Source organism: Lissotriton vulgaris, unplaced genomic scaffold, assembly GCF_964263255.1.
Source record: "Lissotriton vulgaris unplaced genomic scaffold, aLisVul1.2 SCAFFOLD_911, whole genome shotgun sequence".
NCBI classification, from domain to species: domain Eukaryota; kingdom Metazoa; phylum Chordata; class Amphibia; order Caudata; family Salamandridae; genus Lissotriton; species Lissotriton vulgaris.
This window is the reverse complement of record NW_028247209.1, coordinates 154,270-176,444: the sequence shown is the minus strand read 5'-3', so window position 1 is coordinate 176,444 and position 22,175 is coordinate 154,270. Positions and strand designations below refer to the sequence as shown.

General features: G+C 44.0%; 1 protein-coding gene across 1 annotated transcript in view; it reads right to left on the bottom strand.

Annotated features, from left to right (window-relative positions):
- Positions 1 to 22,175, bottom strand: part of SORL1 (sortilin related receptor 1) — a 607,546-nt gene that overhangs the window by 444,498 nt on the left and 140,873 nt on the right. Inside the window, exon 11 of the mRNA XM_086949665.1 lies at positions 20,115 to 20,228. Within this exon, the coding sequence (XP_086805791.1) occupies positions 20,115 to 20,228 (114 nt within the window). The remainder of the gene's footprint in view (positions 1 to 20,114; positions 20,229 to 22,175) is intronic.

Genomic DNA, 22,175 nt, shown 5'->3' with positions numbered 1-22,175 from the left:
CAGACACCATTTGGCATCTGCCAGATGCCGATGGCTGAGCGTGTACACAGAGGCATTCAAGAATCCTGCCAGGTGATTTGCAACCAAGGAAATGTCCAGATGTTGCAGCCAACACTGGAAGAGCAAAGCCTCCTCGCACCGCACCCCTTTAGCCCCACTTGGTGCAATAACACAAGGCGGTGGTGTTATCCACAAAAACCTGCACCAGCGTCCCTTTGATACACCCCAGGAAGGCCTTGAATGCTGGACAAATAGCCCGCAACCCCAACAGACTGATATGGAGGCAGATTTCTGCTGGATCTCTGATCCCTTTAACCGCCACCTCTCCCAAATGGCCCCCCCAACCCAGCAGCGAAGCATCCATATTTAACTTCAGCTTTGGAAGGGAAACTGAGTGCGGCCTGCGGCTGGTCCAATTGCGGTCGATAAGCCACCACAGCAGATCGTGTACCATTTCCTCCAAAATCTTAATATCATATGCAAGTTTCATTAGTGTTGGGCCCCACTGGAACTTGAGTATACATTGCAGAACCCGTATATACCACCCGACATAGTTGAAAAGGATGATGCAGGGGGCTAAAGGACCAACATGCTTCAGAGCTGCTCTCACCATGATGCAAGATCAAGGCTGAAACATCATGATCATAGTACAAATGTCCTGAACTTTTAACAGAGGAAGGGCCTGAACTGAACTGTATGCAAGAAAGAGCCTATGAAGTTAAGCCTCTGTGAAGGAGTCAGATGTGGTTTTGGCTCATTGATCGACAAGCCCAACAATGTCAGGAGCTTCACAGTTGTTTGGAGGTGGACTACACTGACAGTGGCAAGCCTGCCTTTAGCAGTCAGTCATAAATGTAGAGAAAGACTGGAATCTCCAACACCTGAACATGGGCAGTGACCACCAATATCACTTTCGTGACCATCCGAGGGACACTGGTGAGGATGAAAAGGGTCATGGTAAATTGAAAATCCTCCTGACTTACCTTGAACGGCAGGTAACATCTGTGGGACTGTAGGATGGGTGTATGAAAATAGGTATCCTGCAGGTGCAAGGATATCATCCAGTTACCCGGGTCAAGGGCAAACAGAATCTGAGCTAGCACGAGTATTCTGAACTTGTCCTTGCGCAGGAAGGCATTTCGAGGGCAAACATCTAATATTGGCAGAAGGCCTCTATCCTTCTGCAAGGGCAAGGAAATAGTGAGAATAACACCCCATCACTATTTAGGAGTCTAGCACCCTCTCAGTGGCTCACTCCTCTTGAATTAGAATGGACAGGTACTCCTTCAAGAGTCGCTCTGGTGTGGGAGAAAAGTGTGGCAGGGCAGAAAGAAAGGGTAGGGCATATTGATGCGGAGAGATTTAGAGGGACCCTCTGTTGGATGTGATGGATCACCACCCTGGAAGAAAGTTTTGGATGCTGCCTCCCATGGGATACTTTTGCATTGAGAACAGCAAGGTAAATCAGCTTGGAGGCTGTTCCATCAGGCAAAGGGGACAGGGAGGACTGGTGCCATTGGCAGCCTGCACTTTGCCTACCAGATTCAAGTCTCTAGCCTCAAAAGGACTCGGCTGACAGTGACATGGGCTGGACAGATTGGCGTTGCCCATGTGCTGACCAATTGAGTAGCCTCGAAATTTCCTATACAGGTGAAGAAACTGGCAAGAGTCAAAAGGCAAAGAAAGCATTTCAAATCTGTGCTTACCTTGAACCGTTTCAAGGTAGAATCAGCTTTCTCATCGAACAGGTCTGAGCCACCAAAAGGCGTATCCATAGGAGAAGCATGCATGTCTCCAGATACGCTTGTGGAATGCATCCACACATGGCGACAAAACACTACACGAGTGCCAACAGCCCATCATAGTCAATCCGCAGTAACATGGCCAGCATGAACCATGTGTTTGGCCTCATCCGGAGTTTTTTATACTGTTGAACCATTAAAATCCAAAGGCTTCTAGGACCGCCAGCTAGATATTACTGACCTTGCTCCAGAGAGCACGTGTATACAAGCTCAATAAACAAACTGCAATGACTGGCCTAAATGTCAGGCTAGTGAAAGAGTACATGGTTTTTCCTGAACACCTCAATCCTATCCAGGGAGTCATAGTGCTGCTTGAACATGAAATACCTTGGGAAAAACAAGAGCATGGGATTAAGGACTGTCTCAATTTACAATCTTTCTAACATATAATTTTATACATTTCAGTGGGTGTAATGAATTGGTTCCACCAGTCTTTTGTTTTGGAAAGGAATGCAGACTGCTGTCTTTGGGGCCATATATAATGTTAAATGAAACATCCAGGTGGGCCTCGACCCTGCATGGACACAATGCGACAAGTAGATAACATGTCCAGATGTCCGGCATGGGGGAAGTGTGATCATAAACTAGTTTGCTTTTGCCCAACTTTGATTTGTTCATTTTTTCTTTCAATCTTCTTGAAATGGGCGACAGGTGCTCCAAGAATTGAAGTATGGGGGAGGAGGGGTGATGGCAGGCTGGGGGTGGGGTTGGGACTCTGTTCTAGTTCTGTTTCTGTTTCCTTTCTTTTCTTTTGTTCAATTTGATACTGTCCGACTAGGCCCCAGAGGCGACTTCATCCATGGCAAGACATAGACCTTGATAGCGATCACGGCATAGCTCACACATATAGGACACGGACATGGAACTTAAATAGGCTAAACAATAGGAACAAATGCAGAGCAGTAATGCAATACATGTAACTCCAGTCACTACACACGCTCCTACCGTAGGACACTCACCTCTTGGGCACTAACTGCTGCCGCTCAGGATGGTATGGTTACGCCTAAGTTTTCCATTCAAAAAAGTCCTTCCCCTTAAATTGTGTGAACAGCAGCAGAGAAACACTGGGACATAATGTCTGGCCAGCTGAATTGGATTCCAGCTAACATTGAAGTTCCCTATACCCTCCTGACTGAAACGCTAAGACTTTGACGACTGCTGGCACACTTCTCATTGGCAGGGACTTTAATGCAGAATTGCATAAACACCTAGACACGTGGCACTCTGGGTGACTAGACACTGACCATACACAGAAGCAGTCACACTGGCAAACATCATTGGGTTTCATGGACATGTGGCATGTCTGGCACCCTACGATTCAGGGATGTTTCTTCCTCTCAAAAGCCCATACCACTGTTAAAATTTAACTATTTTGTATACCAACAACCGATGTCCTTGTAGTGAGGCTCCCGCTGGGAATAACAGATCATTGACTTGTTGTATTACACCTGGCTGGGCGGTTCCAGAGGTGGATATTGGCACCATAGCCCTTGGTGGCTCCTGAAAGACAATTTTGCATCCTTAATCAGATATGACATATCACCGCAGCCCTCAGCAGCATCACCCAAGACCCTACGGCAAGCGTTCAAAGCAGTGATCAAAAGCAGGGCCTTAAACCATATCACTCTAGCAACAATTGACGGCCAGCACAATATTTCACTGTGAAGACTACAGTGAAGAAACAGCTGCGACTTCAGTGAGGCACTTCAAACGCAGTAAATTTCCACCCAATGGCAGAAAAGAGACTTGTCACTGAACACAGCTAAATACCTCTGAATGGCCACTCGCAGCTGAATATGCGACTCAGGGGAGAAGTCTGGAAGGTTTATGTACTCGTTGGTAAATCAAGAGAATAATTCCAAATCTCTGCACCGAGCAAGGGGCCCTTGTGTAAAAGGCCAGGAACATCGCTAATGCATTTGCTGATATAGCTCTTCATACGCTTTTTGCCACATGTCGAAGGCTGAGCATCTCAGACCCTCAATCGAGCGTCTATTAGTCTAGGCCCTTGGTACTGTTGCTCGAGAGGAGCTGGACCCCTGAATACAGTTGAAGATCGATCAGAATCCATAACAGTCAATACAGTCAGTCAAAACTCCTAGGCGAAATGGAATCAAATGGAATTCTTTAAATAATTTGCTTCTCTCACCCACCCTTTTCTTCAGTCAATGTTAAAAAATGATGCTATACACAAGGGTCATCCCCAAACAAGGCAACCCTCCTGAGCTCCCACTGTCTTACTGGCCGATCTCCCTCATTAATTCGGAGGCAAACAGTTTGGGCAAAATACGGACAAATCGCGATATTATGGTCATTGCACATTTACTACATTCTGACGGAAGTGGCTTTATGCCTGGTTGGGGACAAGACATAGTCTTAGACACCTGCACTTGTCAATGGTACTTGAAGTGGAGATCTATTGAGGTGACAAGCATTGGCTTCTAAAGATATCAGAAAGGCAAGTGATTCTGTGAGTTGAAGGATCTTGTTCCAAGTAATAGGCAAGAACTTTGGGCCCTACTTTATCACATGCATCAGAATGCCTTACAATGTCAAATGGGCACAGGTTAGGATTGACTAAATGCTGTCTAGGTGCTTCAATACTGAGCAGGATACAAGGGAATGCCCATTGTTATCCTTGCCTTGGTGATAGAGCTGCAGGTTGAACTGGCACTCCTGAGAGAATTTCAATGGCGTAGATATATTGATGCCCACATATCTTTATATGCAGGTGATGATCTTATCTTCATGCAAGACGCCGTCAACACTTATAACAGGTTACTGTACATCTTTTGGGTGTTTCTTGAAGCATCATGTCTGGTTGTTAATCAGCATAAATAGGCACTGGTCCCACTCGTGGAAGGCGCGGACAGGCAGACATCAGTATTCAGACTCCCTGTGCTCTCTGGGCACTTTACATACTTGGGTATACACATTATCCCTATTCCCTGAAGCGCTGGGGTCTCAACAAGGTTCCTGTGCTCACTAGGATTTGAGCAAACCTTAAAAAATTGGCCCAGTTATCCCTTTGAATAGTGGGAAGTAATGCCCCATTTAAACTGATGATTTTGCTCATGTAGCTGAATGTCCTGCAAAATGACTCACGTCAAACAAAATTCTAGTTCAACAAGTTCAAATCGGAAGAGAGGGGCCTTCTGTGGGGTAGACAACAGCCCATGAAATCCTTCTCTAAATGTGCATTATCAGTATTTGATGTTGGGATATGAGCTGCTAACCTTCACTGAGGAATGCTTGCACATTGATTAGCCTGGACTGCCTTATCACTAATCGTGGTATCGCACAGATATGGCGTTTGTGAATGGGTGGATGGAATTGCCTATTTGGAAAAATGCATCAGCTAATCCAAAGGCTTCACTGTTCGAAAAACCTGCACCAACTTGAGAAACATGTTGAGAAATCTGAGTGTTGAAACTGGTTGATGATTTTTGGGATTCTTGGAATAGAATAAAGACAGGGTACATGTCACATTCCTCGGAAATAGCATTATCTTGTTGATGTGTGGGATGGGAGGTGTACTAGTGGAAGCACTCTGGTAAATTAATACATGCACCTCAAAGGTGTATGTTGAAGGATCCACTTGCGTGAGGTAGTCTTCCTCAATCTCAACAAGAAATCTGACACCAATAGGTGCCATATGTGGATAATGTGCCTTGCTGATCAATTCAGCGAAAATGCTTATTGATTTGCCAGTTCTGAGAACCGACTCTGCTGTCAACTTCTAACTGGCTACTGTTCATAGAAAACCTAAAGCACTGCTGTTGTGGATGCAGAGATTACCTAGTTCTGTTGTAAAATCAGCATCCAAACAAACAAACATTTGTAATTTTGGAGATGATGTTTAGCTCGGACCCCAGCAAGCAGTCTGAGGTCCTGTTTTGCTTGAACATCTCTAGTGAGCGGTCCATTTTTAATCCTTATATGTCACTCACTTAAATGGCATGTCAGTATGCCAGGCCTGCAAATCACCAGTAAAAAAATAATTCAGTCACGTCTCCTCCATGAATTTGGGCCCTCCATGTACTGAGTCCAGGCTGTGGCAAAGGTTTTGCTTTTGAGAGGACAGAGTGCATAATAGCAAGGTTGAATGGAGCAATAATGCTAGTTACCTAGAGGCTCTGAATGGACTATTCCCAGACCATGGGAAGAATCCATGAGTGCCTTGTTAAATGGTAATTGGGGCTTAGAATTTTGGTTTCTTGTCAAAAGATTTTTTTTTGAAGAGGTTACATATAGTATCCATATTAGAAATAGTAAGTTTCAAGGTTTCTGCAGCTTACTTCACTAAGAAAATGAAAGATGTATGCCCCTGAAAGTCTGGTACAAGTGGAACTGCCCCTGTGGGCGAGGGTCATGTGTGCACACTTTCTTCAAGTCCACTAACAGGTCTATGTCCACATCGGAAGGAAACAGGGGTTCATCTACCTTCGTGTCTCTCTGCATTATATTGAATATCACCATAATTCAATTCATAGTGTTGTATAGGAATTTTGTGGAGAGGGAGAATGGGTTTAGATTAATGGACAGGAAAATGTGGAGCTCATGTGCGTCTGATTTTGAATGAGTATTTTGATTTTATAGTTCGCAGTGCAAACAGGTCAGGGGAAACGAACCGAGACAACAAACAACCCCTGCACTGGTATGGGGAGGCCTATACCAAATAGGTAAGAACCAAGTCCTGTGCACACGTTCGTACAGTAATAGGTCCTGATGTCAGAACTCAACATTAAAGCCAGTGTTCAATCAAATGAATGAATCTCAAAATACAATTTTGTGCGTAGAAAAGATTTATAGGTCAATCTTGTTCAGTACATTTAAACAATAGCCAGCCGACACGTGTTTCATCACACCGTGTGGAAGATGTGACTCATCAGGGCTGGGAAGGACATAAAAAGAAGAGACAAAAAAATAAAACGGGGGCAAACAGAGAATAAATCTGTAAACAAAAAAGTGAAAGAGTGAGATGGGAGATCACCTATTAGCAAGTGGAGACCCTATGGTGTGTAAAGACATTTAAATGTGATAACCAAAACATGTCAGAAGAGACCAGGCTGTATTGGTGGGTGAAATAGTGGTATCGAAAGAAGTTTAAAATCTCCAGGCAAAGGAAGCGTATGGTATTGAGTAACTGATATGTTGGTAGTTGAGAGTGGTATCCGTCCTAAGAGAAGACAAAAAATTTTACGCACATAACTTGTGACTAGAGTGTCGATGGTGGACCAGTTGTGAGGTACTTCATGCAAAAATGTTCACACATTAATAGATTATCAGAAACAATCTGCACACGTGAGACGATGCGACATTACTGTGGCGAACGAGACAAGTTACAGAGAAAACTTGTTACGAGCAAAATTGAAATGGTCCACATGATAGCTAGCGATAGAAAATTAAAGGCATCCTCTACCGGTGAGCATATAAAAAAAGTGAGCCATTACTGCTGAACAAGAGGGAAAGAGATATCACGTCACAGGCACATTATTATATGGCGACTTCCAGATATTTTGGATATCATGTCAAACGTATGGCATATTGCGGGATAACAGTGGAACATAAGTAGTGAAAGGATTAAAATCGGAAACAAAAGGAAGAACCTACTCATGCTTAGTTTGACTTGGTGACATATTATAGAAACTTGTGCAATTCTGGTATTGACGATTGATAGGATCCAGGCAGTTTAACTGGCTACATGGTCGGAGAACACGGCCTGTACATTATTATCCATAGGGAAAGAAACATCAAGTCTAAGGTACAAAATAATATAGCCGCATCAAGGATTGTTGGATATTATGTCTAACATTTGGCATATTATCGGATAACAGTAGAACATCAGTGGTGAGAGAATGACAAATTCAAAAGGAGGAAAGCATAATCATGCTTAGTGGTGCTAGGTGACATAGTACAGACACTTGTGCATTACTAGATTTAAAGATCTATACGATTCAGGCAGGTAAAAACGGGTTCAAGGCCTGAGAGAGCGGCCTGAAAGCCCTGTTTAGCGTTATTCATAAGGTTCTTCCTTGCAACGTGAATGTTTAAAAGGCACAACAAGTTTCAAAATGGAAGGACAGTCCGTATACATGGTGGTACATGTAAACAAGCATTTGCAATGCAATAGGTCTCGTATTAGGAAAGTTAGAGCTATTGGTATTGTTAATGACACATTTTTTATTTAGGTTTTTTTTTTTAAAACAGCGAAATTAATAGCTTTGTCATTTACAATGCCAATAGTTATAACTCTCGCAAATGTGACACCTATAGCATTTGTAATGCTATATGTGTTGTATTTACGTGACTTACATGTATTGATATTACAAATAACAATGTTTTTTATTTTTTTTTAATAATTAATACTTAAATAAAAGTTATTGTAATTTATAATGGCAATAGCTTAAACTTTTGTAAATAACATTTGTGAAGATTATGTTCAGTGTATTTTATTGTGACGAAAATCCAAGAACATATGTCAAATATTAACATCTTTTTGTTAAATTTGCAATAAAGCTTGAAACATTGAGATAACATATTTGAACCAGTTGTTGAATGGTTGCACAGATTGATGCTGTGGTGGAGCTCAGTGATGTTGTGGTGCCACTGAGTGATGCTGTGGTGGTGCTGAGTGATGCTGTATGCTATTCTATGTTTTGTTATGATATGCTATGCTGTTTTGTTATGCTATGCTATGTTTTGCTACGCTATGCTATGTTTTGCTATGCTATGTTATGCTATGCTATGTTTTGCTCTGCTTTGTCATGCTATGCTATGTTTTGTTGTGTTTTATTATGCTTTGCTTTGTTTAGCTATGCTATGCTATGTTTTGTTGTGTTGGTATGCTATGCTGTGTTTTGCTATGCTGTTATGTTTTGTTCAGCCATGCTATGTTTTGTTTTGTTAAGCTATGCTGTTTTGTTGTGTTTTGTTATGCTATGTTTTGTTATGTTATGCTATGTTTTGTTATGTTATGCTATGTTTTGTTATGCTATGCTATGTTTTGTTATCCTATGCTTTGTTTTGTTATGCTATGCTATGTTTAGTTTTGCTATCCTATGCTTTGTTATGCTATGCTTTGTTATGCTATGCTCTGTTATGCTATGTTTTGTTATGCTATGTTTTGTTATGCTATGCTAAGCTTTGTTTCATGGAAAAACGTTGCATGCTAATTAAATGTTTAGCAAACAATATTAAACAATACATACACTGGGATAGGAGAAAACCTAAAAAAAATAACCTGACCTGTTGTAATGTAGTTTGGTGCTCATGTAAGGCGCTTTGGTGTTTTTGTGCCTGTCGCGCTATTGCAAAAAAGTCTGGGTCGCGTGAAGCTATTGACCACATATACATAACCCTAACACAAAAGTATGAAGCAATCAGAGAGGGGAAGGTGCAAGGAAATGTAAATACGTTCACGATCTAACCCGCGTGGTATTTCCACAGTATATACCCATATCCCTGGAGGGGAGTGAACGACGGGAGCAAGGGAAAGGACAGTGCGCAGAATGCAATAATTAGAAGTTTATATGCACACCGCCCAATATAAGAGTTGCTGAAAGGAGGCAGCAGAAAGCATAATCAATAGGATTGCAACTAAAAATACGCATGTAAGTAGTGAACCCCTCCTACCAATGGAGGAGGCGAGCATGGCGGCTAGAGCGGCCACGAATGCATGTTCCACGTAAATGTGCAAATATGGTATGACAAGGCCATATTACGTCACACCCAAGAAGGCCAGAGGGGGAAGACGCGAGCATAATTAAAAGCCATGTAATAATAGGCTTGTAGGTAGGGAACGCCGAACGCGTGAACCACTCCTACCTAGGGAGGGGGCTAACGTGTCCGATGGAAGTATCGCGAATGTATGTACCATAAATAAGTAAATATGGCATTACGAGGCTATATTGAGTTATACACGACTGGGATGGCAAACAAGGCCATCTTAAGCCACGCACGAGGCCAGCAGGGGCAGATGAGAAGACGAATCGGGTAAATACAAAATGATGTATTATGTTCCTTTGCTTTATGGTAAATTGTGCGCACACTTTAACACGCTGGTTTTTGTTGCTATTGGAATTATTTTTAACTTTTTATGAAGAGCGTTTGTGAAAGTGCAATGTAAATATCGTTTCATTAGTCTTTGGGAAGCTGTGATCCTAAACAGATAAAAAAATAAAAGCTTAAAGGAAGCGCGAGCCCAGCTTTAACTTTGCCACCGCATCCATAAGTGAACCCACGGCGACCGGGCGCATAGTTTGTAAACCACGGGAGAGGGGTCTGTCCGAGAGGAAGAGGAGCATGCCAGTGGGCAACACGGGTAGCTGCGGGGTCGCTCCGAGAACCGATGCCCGGCTTGTCGCTGGGACACCGGCAGAGGGCGCAACTGGACACCGTCAGCACAGAGTGGACTGACGACAGAGTGGGCATCTGGCTGTTATTTCTATATGTATTACCCGTAAGTAGCGCCTGGCAAGGCATCGAAGCGCATTCGGTATCCGGGTATGACGTGTGCTTCACGTGTATGATGCCCCCATCTAGCTCCCAATATGTCTGAGGCACGTAAAATATACCCATGACTAGGTCAGCATCAGTGCACCGCCGAGAAGCCTTGGGCGAGCTGACTTCACAGCGCGCCGGCACTTCATATTCGACTTTAACCTCGAATTGAGTCTTCGAGTTTACAGTTGCGCCCTCCACGTGTTGTCACACAAAAGCCTGCGAATTCCAAACTCATTTGAGTAGAAATACCTTCCAAGTATACGGTTATGTTTCCTATCAATACAAGGAGAGGAGACTGTTGTGAGAGGCGCAACAACAAAGGAAAGGCAAAGGCAGAGTATGTTTATAAGATTCACCGAAAGTGTCCTATAAACGCCGTGAAGTGTGAAGCAGATCCCTTTGAAGCTCTCGGAGGCAAGAGCAAATGGTAAGGGGAGGAGAAATGCTGCTGGAAGGCTCGGGCAAGCTCGTCTTGGCATTGCTGTGGGGAGGGGGAAGGAGAAATGCCCACGGACTGGGAGGAAGGGTGACTGACGAGAGTGAATAATTATGGGAGGAGAGATGCTGCCTGAGGCAGAGCGCACCATATGGAGAGGGAGGGGGGTGGGCCGAGTACAGGCTGGTAGGAATTATATTCCCTGTTCACCATTGAATGGTCTAATGCAATCTATGAACGTAAATAACATGCACCTTTGGGCCCATTGCTTTTACAGTGTTATACAGCATGAGCAAGGCCTGGGATGGTAGCAGAACACTAATACACAAAAAACAGCATAAATCAACTCAGAGTTTAAGAAAGGAAAAAAAGAAAGAAACCTCTCAGTAAAAACCAAATAAACTTTTAATTCCTGATGGATTTTTGTAGGCACAGTTGCTGATTTTAAACATAACAATGAATAGCCATTTTATGGACAACGTTAGCGATTTCACCACTTTGTGTGACTGCTTTTTCCTGCGGCTAGATACAAAGAACCGTTTTTAAAACTTTGGGTTCAGCTGCGGCCTTATTGAATAGGGTGCATGTCCGACTTGTACCCGATCACCTTCTGTCAGACAAAATAAAAGTCTTGTGATTCATGCGGTGAAGCTGTAATGTAACACTACCGTTGAGCCACCCTATAATTGAGACAACGTATGTAGTTCGTAAGACTTGCTGAGCTGCATAAGCCTTAGGAAGAAAAGGCACGCAAGTTCAAAAGCCAAAAAAACAGGTTTGTACCAATTAGCGCCACGTTCTGAGGCCTACCCTTGAGGCGTTAGTCACAGACCTGATCTCTTCACAAGTGGAGAACGCTTTACTAATTTACAAGGAAAAGTGAGAACTTGCATGCAGTCAAAAGGGGCAACCGGAGGCTGGGGTGAAATACGAAGAAACGAAAACCTGCTGTCACTGACACGAAACACCTCAGAGTGTTAGAAATAGATACAGCCCAAGAGCTTGGGCCCCGGGGAGCAACACGCGCAGGCAGGCCGTCCGTCTGCCTCCGCCCTGGGTCAGCGAAAGTGGATAGTTCCTCGCTGTGAAGGAGCGTAAGAGCGGGTTTAAAATCAGCAACTGCGCACATTTTAGATGAAGTAAGGCCTCTAATTGATCACAGGGGCTGAAGTGCCCGTGGTGTCGTAATAGGCACTGACTTCCGGTGGCTTTCTATGAAATTAGTTTTGGGGGGCGCTAAGCTGTACCTCTCCATAGCAAACACTTAAAGTCAGTTTTCCAGCAAGGTGTGCAAACTGGTCTCGATTTGGACATGGGTGAGGACAGACGGAGTAGTGTGCTTTAAGGGGGGTGTCGGAAATGGTTCGAATGAAAATGAGATGAGGAGTGAAGGTATGCACGAAGTACGTCATTGTTCACAGCAAACAAGGTACACAGCCTTGTAACCTGACCCACAACAGATGGCCGCTGTGCGCGCTGCTGGAGCTGCTGACTTTGGACAACAGGGTTCGAGCCTCGGTGTGGGCTGCATTAAATAATTAATACAAAATAAACAGCGATCTCGGAGGGAGGTTGGGGAGAGACATAAAAAACAAGCCACAAATATTGCTACTGTGCTAGTATGGAGAAAATAGGGCAAACAGAATGCCAACAAATGTAATTTCTCTAACGATGGCATAAATCACTGGCCAGGCCCTAGCGCACACACAGTCACACTGAGACAGATAAAACAAGGGCCATGGGCTGGGAATTGTCGGGGTGGGTGATGGTTGTCATTTTAAGTGGTGCGTGGACGGAGGGAAAACATGAGGGACCGAGACGAACTGTAGAGAGGCTTGCGCTCGGCAGAAAGTAAAAAAAAAAACAGGGGGCGGAGAGCAGGGGTCGGAGCGGGAAGAGCTGCTGGCGTGGGAGGGTGATTGATGGGCGGGGCAGTGCTGGGGAAGCCTTTGATGTGGCCTGGCGGCCGTGGAGAAAAGCTGCTGGCAGTGGGAGGGTGATTGATGGGCGGGGCAGTGCTGGGGAAGCCTTTGATGTGGCCTGGCTGCCGTGGAGAAATGCTGCTGGCAGTGGGAGGGCTGTGCATGCTCGTCCACAAGGAGTCACGTGACTCTCTCGTGCACTGTCCAAAATCCGCCGAAGCCTGTTAGGAAAGGAATTTTTTGGGTTGACAACATTAGGTTCGAGTAAACTCGACCTAAAAATGATAATGAGCAGTATTCAGGATTAGTATTTAGAGTGTAGGAAATAGCGAAGAGAGGGGAGGCGAGATTAGTAAAGTAGCCAAAAGTACCCAGTACCTGCGATTGTCTGTTGTATTGGTGAAAAAGAAAGGAAAAGGGGTCCTGGGTCAGGAAGGAATACTGTACTGAAGGTGGGTGTCAAAGGGAGCTAAAGGGACGCAAGGCTTACTGCAGAGACCGTGTTTTCAGAAAACCGGTTGCAAGTGTGGTCGAAACGATGGAATGACCGTACCTTGCTCGGCGGGAAATCACACATGGGATGATCAGGACGGGTATGTCCGAAATCGGAGGCAGGGATCTAAAACGGGAAATGCACACGAGGATGAGTAAAGAGCTCGTCATGATGCGATGTGGTCCGGCTGTGGGGAGAAAGGGGCCAGGGCTTACCTTAGGTCTGAACTGAGGACCGCACGGATCTGTGCGGCGAGTGTCCAGGTGAGGCTCCAGGTAGCGGAACACTGTGTCCTGGCGTGCTCGTGTGTTAAGAACTCCGTAGCGCAGAGCGTGGAGTCGTGGGCGGAGTCTATAACCCGGCAGCGCCATAAATGCTAGAACGACAACCTAGTGTAGTGGTTTGGCACATAGGACCGCCAGTATGGCAGATTGCGTAAAAAAGCAAATAACGGGCCACGCTAAAATGGATGATCATAGATGCACAATTTGCAAAGTTGAACTAAGAAATAAATAACAGGGTGTGGGTATAAAAACCGAATGCATGATTACAAAGGGTTTGGCCATACCACAAGAAATGCTAATCTGTGTATATGTCTGGGTCGGACAGCACATCTCATGGAGAAAAGTGTCTGACGGTCGGTCCAAAAGAGAACTGGTAAGATTGTTGGCGGCTGACTCAAGATGTGTCCTCCCACAAAGCCCATGTTCCAGGGGATAATCGGAACGTGTCAGATGTGCAAAGGGACATAGCGGAAAGGATAAAGAAGGGATGGTATAGTTAAGAATGTGAGCAGAGATGGAGTGAAAGGTGAATAGATCAAAGATCTAGATAGCAAAATCTCGTAAAAGAGGAGATGCAGATTGTGAAGTGGTGGTGACAGAATAGGTGTGATACAGGAGAGTGTCAGGGAGGCAGGTAGAGGGTGGCAATTGGTACATGTGTTATGCATTATCATACAAGGTTAGTAACGTTGAATATATATACAGCATTGTATGTTAACAAGGATTTGAACAGAGTACAGACAGTAGAGGATTTGAGAGAGATATTAAGAGCCTAGAAAGTATTGTAGCTCGTGGTCAATGTTGAGCCTGTGCTTCACTGCTTGTAGGCGCATTATCCAAGTGGCTTCCAATCTTCTTAGTTTGAGTTCACGGTTGCCCCCTCTTGCACTAGGTTCCATGACATCAATCCTGTAGTAGCTTAGACTTTTGTTAGGACCTTGTGAGGCAAAGGTGTTAATGTGTGAGGCCATTGGGTATCTGGCGTCTCCATTTAGCATTGCCCGCACATGCTCAATGATTCGTTCTTTCAGGGCTCTGATGGTGCTGCCCACATAGTATTTCTTACATGTGCATTTTACTATGTAGATGACATACTTGGTGTTACAGTTAATGTTTCTGGTGATTCGGAACTCACGGTTCATCCAATCTGTGAACTCTTTGATGCCATTGCGTGCCCACTTACATGCTCCACAGCATCCGCATTTATGGAATCCGATAGAATGGGTATTGAGCCAGGAGGGAGTAGTGGTATTGTGCGGAACAGTGGGACCGAGTCTGTTTCTCAAGGGTCTTCCTCTTCTGAACGTGAACTGTGGTTTTGTGCCGATGTGTTTCTTGAGTGTGTTATCAGTGTTATCCAATGTTTAATGAAACTTTGTCTCATGATCACATTTGTCTCGTTGTAGTCCGTGATCAACCTCACTTGTTGTTTGTTGGAGGTGGCTTTGGTCCCGAAAATGAGCGTGTTCTCCCTTTTGACTCCTCCAATTCTTACTGCTGCTTTTTCTATCGTGGCCGGTTTGTAACCACGTTTAACAAATCTTTTCTTCATGTCTGTAAGGCATTTGCGGAATTCGGTGTCTTCGCTGCAATTGCGTCTCGCCCCGGGTGAATTCACCATAAGGGATCGTCTGTATCTGGTGGAGAGGATGCGAGCTGTCGGCATGGAGTAATGCGTTGCATGACGTTTCCTTACGGAATAGTCTGCTATGAAGGATGTTGTTTGTGACGTATAATTCGACGTCTAGGAATGAGATGCGTGAGGGACTGGAATGGCAGGTGAATTGCATGTCCATGTCGTTGAGATATAAGCAAAAGGCTTCGAGTTTGTCTTGGGAACCAGACCAGAGTAGAAGGCAGTCGTCGATATATCTTCCACAGTAGATGATGTACTCTGTCCATTCCGCTCCTTTGGAGACCCATAGGCATTCGGTTTCTAGGGCGCCCATGTACAGGTTTGTGAACGATGGGGAGAATTTGGAGCCCATGGCCACCCCCTTCGTTTGTTTGGCACCCGCCTTCAATACCGTATGCCTTCCTGACCCAGGCCCCCTTTTCCTTTCTTTTTCACAGATCACCAATACAACATACAATCGCAGGTACTAGGTACTTTCGGCTTCTTTACTACTCTCGCTTCCCCTCTCTTCGCTATTTCCTACACTCTAAATACTAATCCTGAATACTGCTCATTATCATCTTTAACATGTACCACCATGTATACGCACTGTCGTTCCATTTTGAAACTTGTTGTGCCTTTTAAACATTCACACTGCAAGGAAGAACCTTATGAATAACGCTATAAAGGGCTTTCAGGCCGCTCTCTCAAGCCTTGAACCCGTTTTTACCTGCCTGAATCGTATAGATCTTTAAATCTAGTAATGCACAAGTGTCTGTACTATGTCACCTAGCACCATTAAGCATGATTATGCTTTCCACCTTTTTAATTTAAGTCATTCTCTCACCACTGATGTTCAACTGTTATCCGATAATATGCCAAACGTTAGACATAATATCCAACAATCCTTGATGCGGCTATATTATTTTGTACCTTAGACTTGATGTTTCTTTCCCTATGGATAATAATGTACAGGCCGTGTTCTCCGACCATGCAGCCAGTTAAACTGCCTGGATCCTATCAATCGTCAATACCAGAATTGCACAAGTTTCTATAATATGTCACCAAGTCAAACTAAGCATGAGTAGGTTCTTCCTTTTGTTTCCGACTTTAATCCTTTCACTACTTATGTTCCACTGTTATCCAGCAATATGCCATACGTTTGACATGATATGCAAAATATCTGGATGTCGCTATATAATAATGTACCTGTGACGTGATATCTCTTTCCCTATTGTTCAGCAGTAATGGCTCACACTTTTTATATACTCACCGGTAGAAGATGCTTTTAATTTTCTATCGCTAGCTATCATGTGGACCAATTCAATTTTACTCGTAATAAGTTTTTCTCTGTAACGTGTCACGTTGCACTTGATGCTTTCGCCACAGTAATGTTGCATCTTCTCACCTGTGCAGATTGTTTCTGATAATCTATTAATGTGTGAACATTTTTGCATGAAGTACCTCACAACCAATCCACCATTGACACTCTAGTCACAAGTTATGTGCATAGAATTTTTTGTCTTCTCTTAGGACGGATACCACTCAACTACTAACATATCAGTTACTCAATATCGTAAGCTTCCTTTGCCTGGAGATTTTAAACTTCTTTCGATACCACTATTTCACCCACCATTACAGCCTGGTCTCTTCTGACATGATTTGGTTGTCACATTTAAATGTCTTTACACACCATAGGGTCTCCATTTGCTAATAGGTGATCTGCCATCTCACCTTTTCACTTATTTGTTTACAGAATGATTCTCTTAGTTTGCCCCAGTTTTATTTTTTCTCTCTTTCCCTTTACATCCTTCCCAGCCCTGATGAGTCACATCTTCCGCACGGTGTGACGAAACACGTGTCGGCTGGCTATTGTTTAAATGTACTGATCAAGATTGACCTATAAATCTTTTCTACACACGAAACTGGATTTTGAGATCCATTCATTTGATTGAACACTGGCTTTATTGTTGAGTTCTGACATCAGGACCTATTACTATACGAATGTGTGCACAGGACTTGGTTCTTATTGTGTTGTATAGGAAGCTTTCATCTCACTAATTAGGTTAGCTCATATGCCCCCATGATACCATTGCAGGATCTCCTGCCATTCCAGAAGCGGCCTATAAATCTGGAGAATTGATACTGGGAAAAGGCGAGTACCACTGGTTTGCGTGACCTATCTTCTGATCAACAACCTCTCCCCTTCCCTCAGCAAGCAGTATGAGTTGCAAAAATGATCAACTTCCGACATACAGCTCTTTAGCTCATACCCTTCAGGTTACCTGTACGATCACAAACTTCAAACCGGAGACCCATTCTATTATCCAGTCTTTATGTACTTTGGGAAATGGGCACAGTACAGGCAGCTGGCTATATTACGCTATATTGGCTGACACACTAACATTGCTACTACTTTTGCAGTACACCTGGGAACTTGAATTTCTCAGACACCTGCACAAGAATAGGGAAGAGCCCTAGAGTACACAAAGTGTTTAACAATGCTCGCTGTAAGCTCACCTCAACATCATCTCCTACGCCGACGACACCCAGCTGATCCTCTCCCTCACCAACGACCCCGCCACCGCCAGAGCCAACCTACACGAAGGGATGAAAGAGGTAGCCGAATGGATGAAGAACAGCCGCCTGAAACTGAACTCGGACAAGACGGAAGTCCTCATCCTGGGATCCTCACCCTCCGCCTGGGACGACTCCTGGTGGCCCCCCGCCCTAGGCAGCGCACCCAAACCAGCAGACCACGCACGCAACCTGGGCTTCATCCTGGACTCCTCCCTCTCCATGACCAGACAAGTCAACGCCGTCTCCTCGTCGTGCTTCAACATCCTACGCATGCTACGCAAGATCTTCCGGTGGATCCCCACCGAGACCAGGAAGACGGTGACCCAGGCCCTCGTCACCAGCCGACTGGACTACGGCAACTCCCTCTACGCCGGAACCACCGCCAAACTCCAGAAGAGACTCCAGCGGATCCAGAACGCCTCAGAACGACTCATCCTGGACATCCCCCGTCGCAACCACATCTGCGGACACCTGAGAGACCTGCACTGGCTCCCGGTCAACAAGAGAATCACCTTCCGTCTCCTCACCCACGCACACAAAGCCCTGCACAACCAAGGCCCAGGATACCTCAACAGCCGCCTCAACTTCTACGCTCCCAAACGCCAGCTTCGATCGACCGGCCACGCCCTCGCCACCGTCCCCCGCGTCCGAAGAGCAACCACAGGGGGAAGATCCTTCTCCTACCTCGCCGCCAAGACTTGGAACGCCGTCCCGACCCACCTCCGCCTGACCCAGGACCACCTCGCCTTCAGGAAGCAGCTCAAGACCTGGCTGTTTGAGCAGTAGCGGACCCCCCCTCCCCTAGCGCCTTGAGACCCTCCGGGTGAGTAGTGCGCTATACAAATGCTTTGATTGATTGATTGATTGATTGTGTTCTACATTCTCCATGGAGCCTATCTTTCCCCACCTAAACTTAATCAACTATTTCTTGCAGTCAGTACGTCTTGCAATCACTGCAAGACTGACAAGACAGATTTTTATCACATGCTATGGAGCTGCTCTACACTAATGTCCTTTTGGTCATGGGTCTCACTTCAACTTGCTGGCCTAACTGGGCTTCTGAAGCTTGAGTCATGAGAGTCCTGCATGCTTGGCCTTTTCAGGTGACATAAAAAAGCAAAAGTAGTGCAGTGCTTCCTTGATTTGGTGCTTATCTTAGCAAAGAGAGCCATCATTAGCAGATGGAGGTCAACTCAGTCCCCTTCCCTAGACCACTTATGTCAGGACTTGCTACACTGGGCCAAAGTGGAGGGCACAGACCTCTGCAAAGAAGAAAACTGGGACCTAAGAAAAAACCCATTGCAGGTAAATGGGAGGCATTATGGCTGCCCCTCAAAATGCCTACGACCGAGTGGAGAACCTAACGCTGATTTACCTCCTGCCTCTTCCTTAAATGGCCCTCTAGATCAACCCCTCCCCCCTTTAAGCATATGGATATATCGCTTTATTAACTCTAACCTCAATACACGGACCACTTACTGCTTTCCTTGTTTCCGAACAGCCTTCATTTAGAAAACTGAGTGGTAGTTTTCCTGATCACTAGCAGACAACCCTGGCCATTCCAATGATACTGGCACATCCTATGACAAGGAATTCCCTTTTCCCCCTTTGGGGCCTTTTCATTATTGTTCCATGTTCTTTCTTTTATTTCCCGTTCTAATTCATCTCAAATAGTTATACAGCCCTGTATAAGGGACACAACACTGGAATTTGTTAAGGAACTATTAAAGGCTAGGAATAGTTTTGCTACTTTGTAAGTACACTATCAATGTAACCTGCTCTGATTTTTATGACCACTTAGTATTTATGTATGGTAGGTAGTATTTGTTATCTTCTGTAAAGATTGCATATTCTGCATTATATCGACCAGAACGTTACCTACTGTACTGAACTGTTTCAACTACCACATTGGTGCACTGTACCTTATGATGTGAAATTAAAAAATGAAAATAAAAAGGATGATTAAAAAAGGATTCTATTCAGGGCAATGACAAACCCAGATAATAGGAGTCACAAACAATCAAAACAAAGCAGAATGTTCCCCATAAAGGAAATTCCCTCTGTTGTGGCCTTTACTATCATACACAAGAGATGCGAAAATTGCTGGAAATGTGCTCCATCCAGCAGGATGTCTGGTTAGACTTTGAAATCAGGGAGCACTGCAAAGAAGTATCTATTAGAAGTGTACTGATGGGAAACAGCAAACACATATACTAGTGTGTGCTAAGTAGCAAGACTTTTATGTGCCTACTATTTAAGGAAGGAGTTTATTTCTTTTGATTGATTTGGGAGTCTACTTCATCTAAAAAGAATTGCAGAGCTGTATATTTCATAGGTTCTTAAACTGTATATGTTCAGATACAACCTGAATTCAGTATTGTTATTTGTTAAGTGCAGGTGATAAGTGAAAGTATTTCATTGGTTGTTCTAAATGCATATAAGATATCATACACTTGGAATACTTTACAGATACGTACGACAGTTCTCTTCATCACTTCCATCTCCACAGTCATTGTCTGAGTCGCACTGCCACATACTGGTAATGCATTTTCCATTTGGACATCTATATTGGTTGGGCATACAGGCATTCTCTGATAAAAGAAACATTGCATTAACAGTTTGGCAAACAAATGAATGGCTTTGTGAAGAATGTGGCATATGGAATACGTTACCTAAACTGTAAGCATCTATTCGTAGCGAGTAGTGCAGAAGATTATATGCCTAGCATACTACTGCCATCTAGTGTTGGGCTCGGATGGTTGCAAATTGCTTTTCATCAAAGAAGTCTTTTGACTCACAAGGTATGGTGACTCCTCCTATAGTCTGTATTGCACATGGACATCAGTTACTTTGCTAGTTTTTAGCACATTGGGTGAGGTTAGGATAGGAGCAGTATAGTACAGAAAAGATTAACATGCAAGTAAAGATAAAGTAAAGTGTTTTTGTAAAGAAGCAAATACACCAGCCATATGATTCTGCCACACAACAAGCTATGAATAAATGCTTACAGGGTAAGTAATATATTCCATTAGTAGCATGTATTGGCCGTGGATACATATGCTTAGCATATAATGTAAAGTGCTCCCCAAAAGCAGTGGTTAGCTAGTTGGTGATGTAGATGTTAGAAAAAGTGTTTGTAATACAGCTTGATTGATTAGCTAGGACATCAACACAATAGTGTTCTGTGAATGTATGTGGGTTATTCCATGTAGCTGCTGTACAGATTTAAGCTAATGGGATATTTCCTAGAAGCTCCTTTTTTGCGAGTGGAGTGAGCTACTGGCGTTACAGGTGTTGCTAAGATAGGTATTTACCGTAAATAAATAAAAAGACAAGAGGAGTTTGGCAAAACAGGAAGAAGTTCTTTAATTAAATGCTGCAAACCGAGAGAGCCTGGACATAACGATTCTGATCAAAATATCTTGATGTACATAGTTTGGCTGTCCATTTGTACAGTTAATGAGGTACAATGAAACACTTTTCTACATTCCAAAAAAGCATCTCAGTTGTAAATCAACAAAGGCGGGCATCTGATAAGGACATAGATGGCTCTCGACCTCAGGGAGAGCTAGCGTGGGCCAGTGTGTACGTGTTCTTATGTCTGGAATGAGGAGCTTGTGATGACTACGTGCTGTTTGCCTGTCGTGTCCCGATTGGTCGAGAGTGCCTATCTATATGTGGTATTTAGTTTTGTGGCATTTATGGAGAACGCTAGCCTTTGGCCAAATGGGTTTTATTGAGGCAAATTTTCTTGGGCTTGTTTGTGGTGCAACTATCTACCTGTGGAATCGATCATGGTTTTTCCAGGATGCGTATTTGTCTTTGGTTTATAGGGGACTCGACCTGTTACTCGATAGGCATGGACATGGGTCGCAGGACCTGCCTGACCACGTATCTCTGACTCGGGGTTGACAGAAAGGTCACCTTTGGTGAATCAAACAGCAATGATGTGAGTTCATCGGAACTCCTAAAAATAATATGGCAGCCACTGGTATCGTTTTTATCAACATGATCATCATTACACATACAGTTGATCATTATTACGCATAAAGTTGTCATTTTGTACATTGATATAGTTTGTACTGGTGTTAACAAGGTTATGCTTGCTCTGGTCTGAGCGTACGTTGGCATTGTTCTTATTCGCAACTATAATATCGTATGAGCATAAATCATGGAATACATTGGTATAATTATTGATTATGTCTGCGCTGCTGTGCGGGCACAAGTTAGAGTATACATTGACATTGCATTGATGGGCATTGTGCGGGTACACTCGGTGGCATACGTTCACATTGCATTTACTGACATTGCCGTTTGTTGGGCCTGCACGTATCATGACATTCGTTGACATCGTATTCACCCATTCCAACAGAAGGTAGTGATTGTTTTGCGGTAGCAAGTTTGAATACATCAGACTATCCATCTTGCTATTTCAGCTTTGGAAATAGGAGAACCTTTTTAGGAATTTGAAAATGCAATATTAAGTTGTTGTGTTTTACGAAAAGGTTTAGTTCTCTCGATGTAATACATTAAGGCTC